The 9,184-nt window shown below is 43.5% G+C and overlaps 1 protein-coding gene across 12 annotated transcripts; it reads right to left on the minus strand.

Moving 5' to 3' along the window:
• Positions 1 to 262: 262 nt before the first annotated feature.
• On the minus strand, positions 263 to 8,337 carry LOC144591942 (mitochondrial nicotinamide adenine dinucleotide transporter SLC25A51-like). 12 transcript variants are annotated; one of them, XM_078395982.1, is made up of 4 exons: positions 8,096 to 8,274; positions 5,360 to 5,418; positions 1,979 to 2,067; positions 263 to 1,886 (listed from the first exon to the last, which is right to left on the minus strand). In XM_078395982.1, exon 4 carries the CDS (start codon positions 1,825 to 1,827, stop codon positions 934 to 936), a length of 894 nt encoding a protein of 297 aa, XP_078252108.1. In that variant the 5' UTR covers positions 1,828 to 1,886; positions 1,979 to 2,067; positions 5,360 to 5,418; positions 8,096 to 8,274; the 3' UTR covers positions 263 to 933. The 12 variants fall into 12 exon arrangements, with proteins under 12 accessions (XP_078252108.1, XP_078252115.1, XP_078252111.1 ...); XM_078395989.1 differs by lacking the exons at positions 5,360 to 5,418; positions 8,096 to 8,274 and adding exons at positions 3,006 to 3,082; positions 5,238 to 5,345; XM_078395985.1 differs by lacking the exons at positions 5,360 to 5,418; positions 8,096 to 8,274 and adding exons at positions 3,006 to 3,082; positions 3,503 to 5,223.
• Positions 8,338 to 9,184: the final 847 nt, after the last annotated feature.

Genomic DNA, 9,184 nt, shown 5'->3' on the forward strand with positions numbered 1-9,184 from the left:
TTGGTAGTAGGAATAAAGGTGCAGACTGTATTCTAAATGGGGAGAGAATTCAGAAATCGGAGATGCAAAGGGACTAAAAATTCTGGACATGCTTTTTTTTGGGGGGGGGGGGGGAGGAAGGGCAGAACATTGGTTATGATATAATGCATCCCTATTGAGTTTGCCTCAATAATCATGTTTTACCAAAGTAAAAATATTTGTTTAAATCATTAATTACTTTAAAGCAACAGAAAAAATACACAAAATTGAAATAAGCACTCAGTATCCATATCCTTTAATATAATTTTCAGCAAAAAGGTGCAAAAATTGATTACTCAACAAGATAAAAATGTAATTCTTATATACATCGAACAAATTAAGCCTTTATGGGGCAGATTGCTCAAGCAATCAGCATTATGGTGGACTGCTTCACATGAATAAGTACTCACAGGACCATTAACTTTGTACTTGAATGCGGTACTGCCTAATCTAAAAAATGAAAATTTATGGTCACTTGGAAACAGTAGTTTGGCAAGGAAAATGGTCAGTCTGTATTGGCACGTGATAAATAATAGCGGCAACAACAGCACAAATGCAATAGAGCATACAGACAGGGAACTGTTCCAATTATCACAAGGGTAAGCAAAAATTGATGTGACAACAAACTAAAAAGGCGACCAGTTAGCAATCAATATAACATCTCTGAACCTTGGGGAGTAATTGAAAACCAGGTAACTCCTGAATATACTCAGATTTGGTCATAAGTAGATACCAGATCTCTTTAGACTTCAAGCTGTACTCTTCCTGCCCCATGCATTAAATAAGATGGGCAAAGTGCATCTGATCCATGGAACTGAAGGGAAATTCTGCACAATTGTTGGCGCAGGGGATGACATCACATACCAGAAACAAAATATGCAGCTCCAGCTAAGGATCAAATATTTTAAAATATTGTCAGATCAATTTAAGCAAAATTTCATAGGTTGCATTGATTATGCCCCATGATAAAATTGACCGGTGATAATTGAGGTGCACTCCTCGCATTACATTGGATAGTTTGCCATCCCTTTCCCTCCAAATTTTCATGAAGACTTTTGTAAATGATTGAAATTCTCCTCCAACTTGTGATTGCATACGTGCTTTCACTACATTGATTGGATAAAACATTATTCCAAGCATTGAACCCAAAAATCCTCCACAGATGAAGTCATTGAGCACATTCGTACTGTACGTAGTGGCTTCCGGTAAGGATTTTTTGATAGGCCCTCGCAAAGCAAAGAACAATGCATTACTAGGTCCATTTCGGAGGAGAATTGGTACAAGTCCTCTGTAATATTCCCTAAAACCATAGGCTTTCAAAGCTTTGAAGGCACCAAATGTATTTGTGAATCGCCTATGATGTTTGTGATCTTGCAGCAAAGTCTGCACTCTCTCAAATGGTGTCAGCATTGCCTCTGCTGTCCCTGCCAATACTGCAGAAACACTACGAGTCAGAAGCTCTGGACCATCAGTTGTTCTCTTCAAGAGGCACGAGAAGTCCTCATACAAGCCAAACATCAATGCCACAGTTGTTGTCTTTTGAAGGAGTGGAGGCAGAATACCCCGGTACAGAAGGCGAAAGCCATCCTGCTTTAACTGACGAACAGCATCCAATGTCGTTAGTCCATATAGCTGTTGCCGAAACAACACTTTCTGTATGGGGAAAGTGGTAGTAATATTAGTGAAGGCTGCAAAATAGCCACAGATATAGTACTTAGTAGGGCCCAGATAAGAAATCTGTTGTGCCAAATCCTGCTTAGATCCGGGTAAGACAAGGTCCTTTGATCTGTTTTGTGCTTCAGTATCCATGTGTTGCAAGTTCTTATCCTTCAGGGTAAAGTATACTATTATCAATCAGCCACATGGTCCTGTGAGAAGAAAAATTGGACAGTGAAAACCTGCATTCATATCTGTGTAATAAAGACAAAATTTTCTGCCCTCTCTTTAAAACATCATTTACATTGAGCGGTCTCCGAGTTTATAGGTAGAATACAAGATACTGTCATTGTCTCAGTTTGAAGGTCATAGGTTCGAGTTCCGGTACCGAGGCTACAACACATAATCGACAAAGACACTTTAAAGCAACATTGTATTCGTACATGCTGATTTTTATAGAGGACATTAAAAAGACACTTGCTGTTCTCTGGGGGTAGGCACAAAAAATATAGGCACTGTGTTAAAAGGGGGATGTTCACCTGCCATAAAATCTGAATACTGAAAACATTCACATCCAACAAGCATACTCTATTACCAGGATCAGAAATGGAAGCTTTAGAACAATTGTTAATAAAATATTACAAACTGAAATCACCATAATTTTGCTGGATGAGATATCAATGGGTATGCAGAAACTGCAGATGAAGATGCGGTGTAAATTAAATATGAACGTGTACTTTTGCCAAGACTGTGTTGATCATTTCTTACACTAATTTGGACCAAAAAGCATGATGATTTGTTCTACCTTTGCTAAAATTTGCTCAGGTGCATAACCTTCAATTTATAATGGCTTTAAATGTTTGAAAACATTCGTAGGTACTTCATGGACACAAAGGTAAACGGACACTGCATCATGAAAACATGATAGTAGGATTCATCAAAAATCATGTTAAGGTGAATTTTAGGCAAGCCTTCAGTAGAAGGCAAGGTGAAGGAATCAAGGGCTTTGGAAAGAATTAGTGCTTTGGGTCCAAATACTCATAAATGAGGGTAAAAGAATTGCAAAATTACAGGGAAGAATGAAAGGAATGGAAAGATAACAAAGGAATAGGGAAGCTAGATTTTTATAACAGCTTACTTCAATTTGTACATGGTCATCTGAGTTGAGTTGTGAATGCAGATTGAGCTGTTAGCCAAGTTTAGTTTTCTCCTTAACAATATACTCAAGGACTACATGAATATAGCAGCCTTGTCAGATGATTCCAATGTGTTAAGAAAATTCCTTGATGCGGTTTTTAAAACTACTTGGAGAAAAAAGCAAATGGCCTTACCTCTTGGGGCATTTGTCAAATAGCAAGTACTGCTATTTGTCTGCTTGCAGCATTGTTCCAGGTAAAGGAGACAATACCTAATCAGAATCATGAGGAAAAACATATAGTACTGAAGAAATAAAGGCCAGCAAAAGTTGTTCCATCTTTTTTTAAAATACAAGAATAAGAGCAGAAACCTAAAGGAAAATTAGCTCAATGCTGGCAATATGAAATGTAAAGGATTCCTTATCAATAATATGGAAAGCACAACCAGAGAATCGTCACATGGATTTCAAAAGGAAAGGTTTAACCCATTTATATGAAATATTAAAAATAACAAAAACACTAGAGTATTACAATACACATAATGTCCTGCAATTTTCAAGAGTTTTGCAAACATAATAGAATAATATGAACAAATCATGTGGAGTCGGGCGACAAGGAGAAAGGATTGCAAGAGAGATATCAAGCGGTTTGCAACGCACGTCGTCCAAAACATCATTAGGTTCTCTACCAACCTGCTCTCGCTTCAGCACATTACCCACCAACAATAAAAGTCCATGATGAGATCTTGAAAAACATGAACAACTTTCCATATCATGCGAGGCTGCTCTTAGCAAATGCATTGATGATGAAATTCATTATCGTCCTCAATATTTCAACAACCTTTATAAATGAGCAAAAGAAAATCAAGTTCTAATAAAAGTGCAATTTTAGTATTCCTCACGGGGTAGCATATGAATGACCAATACTGATGATTGAAGGTATCACAAAAAGCTGGAGTAACTCAGCAGGTCAGGCAGCATCTCAGGAGAGAAGGAATGGGTGATGTTTCGGGTCGAGACCCTTCTTCACATTGAGTCAGGGGAGAGGGAAACGAGATATGGAAGGATGTCTGAAAACACTTTGATCTCTCGTTTTCATATCTCTCATTTCCCTCTCCCCTGACTCTTAGTCTGAAGAAGGGTCTCAACCCTAAACATCACCCATTCCTTTTATCCAGAGATACTGCCTGTCCCGCTGAGTTACTCTAACATTTTGTCTATCTTCAGTGTAAACCAGAATCTGCAGTTAATTCCTACGCTGATGATTGAGAGCTGGTCATAACCACATTAGCTTGCAAGAACTGTGGTTCATTGAGCATTGGTAATGGATCACACTCAGCAAAACTAATAACACTAAACAATACCAATAATAATAATTTGAGTGCCTTAGTAGTGTCTAAGAGATTGTGGTTCAAAGCCAGAACCTTTACCTCAGACACAAGTATACTAGTTTACAAGCTCATCCCACAGATTTTCAAACTGGGTCCTGTGAAATACTCAAATCCTGTCCATTAATATTACAAGAGCAAAAGTGCTGGAAACACTCATTAGGCCAGACAGCATCTGTTGAAAGATAAACAGTCAACATTTTAAATCTAGGACCCATCATCAAAATCTGTATTCTGATTACGGGCTGTGGACCTGAAATGTTAACTGTTTATTCCAAATTTCTAGCATCTGCAGCTTTTCTGATTTCCAGTTCCTGCACTGTTTGCCACATAGAATGTCATACAATGAATTGCTTCTGGAACCGCTAACTCCTGGACCCGGCCAGAAGCAGATACTTAACCAGGAAGTGTGAAAGACGCGCTGGTCTGCAGGCGAGACTGAAACAACGTGGTTTCAAGTGTCCGTAACCAGCACACTCCAGGAAAACATTCAATCAATTAAAAACAAGCTGGATGAACCTAAAGCTACACTCACCTACCTTAGAAAACTGAGGACAGAGATATGGCTCAACCCTGCTTCACCTGACTGTGTCATACAACCCAAGTTTAGTTTGGTTTATAGATACAGTGTGGAAACAGGCCCTTCAGCCCACAGAGTCCATGACAACCATCAATCACCCGTACACTAGTTCTGTTACCCCACTTTCACATTCTACACATTAGGGGCAATTTACAGAAGCCAATTAATCTACACACCTGGAGCTTTTTGGAACATAGGAGGAAATCCATGTGGTTACAGAGAGAACGTGCAAACCAGCATAGACAACACCCGTAGTCAGGATCGAACCCCGTTGTACACACGTGCCAGTCCTATGCCCCATTACCTGGAATATCTACGATAAAGTGCTGTCCCTACTATGTGCTGCAGGAATTCACTTCGGCTATCCTTATAGTAATTTACATCACATGCATTGCAAGAGGAAGCTTGTACTGAATGAACTGTACACTGCAACAAATAGCCTTGAAATAGAATATCTTACCTCATAGTCAGGACCTTCAACAAGGCCAGCCACAAGAGTGTGCAACCAAAATTCTATCCACATGTTTCTTGTATCACAAGAGGTCCAAAGACCCCCAACCACAGCAATATGAAGATGTCTACCTGCTCCATTCTCCCATCTGCATTTTGGAAAGTCAAACTTTTTTCTGTGCTCCTTTTCCCTGCTCACAAACAGAAAATAAAGTGTGAGGAACTGGTACAGAAAGTCATATGGAGAAACAGATGATCTCGTACATAATTGCTTTGAGTTGGTGAACTGGTCCATATTCAAGAACTCAGCAGCCAATACCTGTCTATACCTGCTATACCTGTCACAGACTTTATTAACAAGTGTGTGGAGGACTGCATGCCAAATAAGTCCATCTGTGTTCCCCAACTGGAAACCATGTGATTCATTCCTTATTGAAGTCCAAGTATGAGGTATTCATATTGGCTGACCCCAACCTGTGCAGGAAATCTAGGTACCATCCTCACAAAGCAATTAAGGATACCAAGAGACTGTTCCAGACTAAGCTAGAGTCCCAGACTAACCACACAGACACCCATCAATTGTAGCAAGGCTTGCATGTGAAAAGAGGTACAAAGTGAAGTTGGGCAAAATCGCTAGTAACAATGTAAATCGCTAGTAAAAATAACTATCCCTCCCCACCAGGATCAATGACAAAAGGTCTTTCGAATTGCATCACCCATCCCATAAGTCTCAGGTGCAGCTATACGCATGGTCACAGCAGCAGTCAGATTGGCCTTTCTAATAGAGAACCCGCAGCAAGCAACTGTTGCAGATCAGGCAAAACAAAAAAATGTCAACAACCAAAGGCAATTACACCGCACCTTGTCACGAAATGTCCCAAAGAATTTCAGGAAACAATTTGGTAAAAACATCTAGATATTAGGGTAGGTATAAAAACATGAATAATCAAAGAAATAGGGTTTGAACAACATCTTTAAAGAGGAAAGAGTAATGAAGCAGAGCTTTCGGGAGGGAACTTGAGAACTTAGGATCTAGGCTACTGAAAATATGGCTGCCAATGGAGCAGCAATTATAATTGGAGATGTGTCAATGATCAGCATCAATAGAATAGATCTTGGAGCATTGTGTATTACCAGACTACACGATAATGCAAGGCAAAAAGCATAGGAGGGATGGTCAAATGTAATATGCTGCTACATTGGATGCAAGCTTACAGTTATAAACTCCAGTTTATGGATAGTGAAGTTAGGAGGCAAAACTATAGTAACAGAAAAGTCAACAAAGGGGTGAACAAAGGGAGGATGCAACATAGCAGGAGCTGCCCTCAAACAGAATTGAAAATAGACCATGGACAGAGCACTTCCATCGGCAGCAGAGATGGAGCTGTGGGAGAGTTGCTGCCTTACAGCGTCAAGGACATGGGTTCAATCTTGACTACAGGTGCATGTTTGTTGTCTTTCAAAACCTCTGCACGTCCTATACACATTAGAACTTTGATTTCAACTGCAACTTCTTCAGGCAAAAGCTGATGACATAAACATAGACTCAGCGACTGTTCTGCTGAACATTTACACTCGGTCTGCCAAGGCTTATTGGATCTCCTGGTTGCTAACCATTCTAACACCTCTTCCCATTTGTCTTGGACCTCTTCCATTGCCAGAGCAAGGACACACACAAACTGGAGGAGCAGGGCAGCACGGTGGCACAGTGGTAGAGTTGCTGCCTTACAGCGAATGCAGCGCCGGAGACTCAGGTTCGATCCTGACTACGGGCGCCGATCTGTACGGAGTTTGTACGTTCTCCCCGTGACCTGCATGGGTTTTCTCCGAGATCTTCGGTTTCCTCCCACACTCCAAAGACGTACAGGTATGTAGGTTAATTGGCTGGGCAAATGTAAAAATTATCCCTAGTGGGTGTAGGATAGTGGGGATGTTAATGTGTGGGGATCGCTGGGCGGTGTGGACTCGGTGGGCCGAAGGGCCTGTTTCTGCGCTGTATCTCTAAATCTAAAAGCACCTCATATTCCACTTGGGTAGCTTACAACCCAATGGTATGAACAATGAATTCTCCAATTTTAGGTAACCTCTAACAAACCCACCCACCCACACATCCCCTCTTTCTCTCCCACACACCCTCTTTCTCCCCCCTCTTCACACCTTCCAACCATCGGCCCATCAACCACCCTAACTCGTGTCCACTTCCCACATGTTGTCCTGTTTCTCCCCTCCTCGCTTTCTTCTCCTCCCCAGTCTTAAGGAACATTACCTATCCATGTTCTCCAGGGATGCTGCCTGACCTGCTGAGTAATTCCAGCACTGTCCCCTTTTCTGACAACACACAGGACCACCACCTCCAATTTTCCCTCCAAGCCTTACTCCATCCTGACCTGCAAACATCAGTTCTTTCATCATGTCTAAATTCTGTAACTCCAGGATCACTACCTTCATCAGGATGAATCCAACATTTTACAACAATTTGTTGTCAACTTGTCAAGGGCAATAAAGGGTGGTTAATGAATGCTACAAATGAACTGTGTTAATCAGAAAACAGAGTAGCCACTCTGCAATTTGCAAAATCGCACAAATGAATGGATTATGTGATATTTCTTGTGGAATAAATAGTGGCCTGAACACCAGAGCGAAGTCACCGGTCATTGAAATGATACGATGGATTTTTTCCACTTCCATCTGACAGGGTGGCTGCGTTTACACAACTCCGAAAGCACAGCAATCCCCCTGCACAGCCTCACCGACGTGTTCAAATCTCTGGAGAGGAATTCGAATACATTCTGCTAATTCAGTGACACCTTGTCAACAGTGCGGCGCAAACCCCAGGCTCCTCTGCCCGGTGCCTGCTCGCTCACTTGCCTTGCGCCCCACTCTACAGCGACCCGGGCTGCGATCCACGACCAATGGCTGCGGTGACTGCCGGCTGCTGGTTACCTGCTCTCAGGCCGCGCAGGCAGGCCTTGCCCTTGCATCCGCCTCTCAGACGCCCGCCGCTTGAACCACTCTGCCCCACCTCAAGGCTGACGCGAACACTGCGACAGAGCCACACCTCTCCGCGATGATGGTGCCGCCGCCGAGCCGCGGCCAACCGTCTCCCCTCCCTCTCCTCACCCTGGGATCGCACTGCGCCTCCCCGCCCCCCGCGCAGCCCCGCCTCCACGCACACAGCGTAGCTCAGCCCCGCCCCCACGCACACAGCGTAGCGCAGCCCCGCCCCCACGCACACAGCGTAGCGCAGCCCCGCCCCCACGCACACAGCGTAGCGCAGCCCCGCCCCCCACGCACACAGCGTAGCGCAGCCCCGCCCCCACGCACACAGCGTAGCGCAGCCCCGCCCCCACGCACACAGCGTAGCGCAGCCCCGTCTCCCACGCACACAGCGTAGCGCAGCCCCGCCCCCCACGCACACAGCGTAGCGCAGCGCAGCCCCGCCCCCATACATACACCACAGCGCAGCCCCGTCCCCACGAACACACATAAACACACACACACGCACAGCGCAGCCCCGCCCCCACGCACACAGCGTAGCGCAGCACCGCCCCCATGCCGCGTAGCCCCGTCACCTGGACGTGCGGCGTGACGTCAACACGTCGCGCCACATCCAGCTCCGCGGGTAGTTACGTGGCGGCTTCGTGCGCGCTGATGTCTGTTGAAATCAAAGATACTAGAGGAGCAAGATAGACCACTCGACTAAAAACCGTAGTAGGTAATGGGTAAAATTTCAGCGTTATTTTAGTCGGCAGATTCTGTGTGCTAGACTGAACAGTGTTCACAACTCTGCGATTTTTTCGTATATAAAATGCAAACAATTATTTTTGTTCAACTTCTTGGATAAGTTGACAGTTGACATTTATAACTATTTCTTGAAGAGTTGCTGCTTCGTGATCATTAAGCTTTGGATGTTACTGATTGAATATTTGCACTAGAGACCCACTCTGTATCGGGCCA

The sequence above is a fragment of the Rhinoraja longicauda genome, chromosome 3, assembly GCF_053455715.1.
Source record: "Rhinoraja longicauda isolate Sanriku21f chromosome 3, sRhiLon1.1, whole genome shotgun sequence".
Lineage (NCBI taxonomy): Eukaryota > Metazoa > Chordata > Chondrichthyes > Rajiformes > Arhynchobatidae > Rhinoraja > Rhinoraja longicauda.

Bases quoted from the DNA above. Each gene is read 5' to 3' on its own strand.
- LOC144591942 (XM_078395992.1), bottom strand. From the start codon at position 1,827: ATGGATACTGAAGCACAAAACAGATCAAAGGACCTTGTCTTACCCGGA.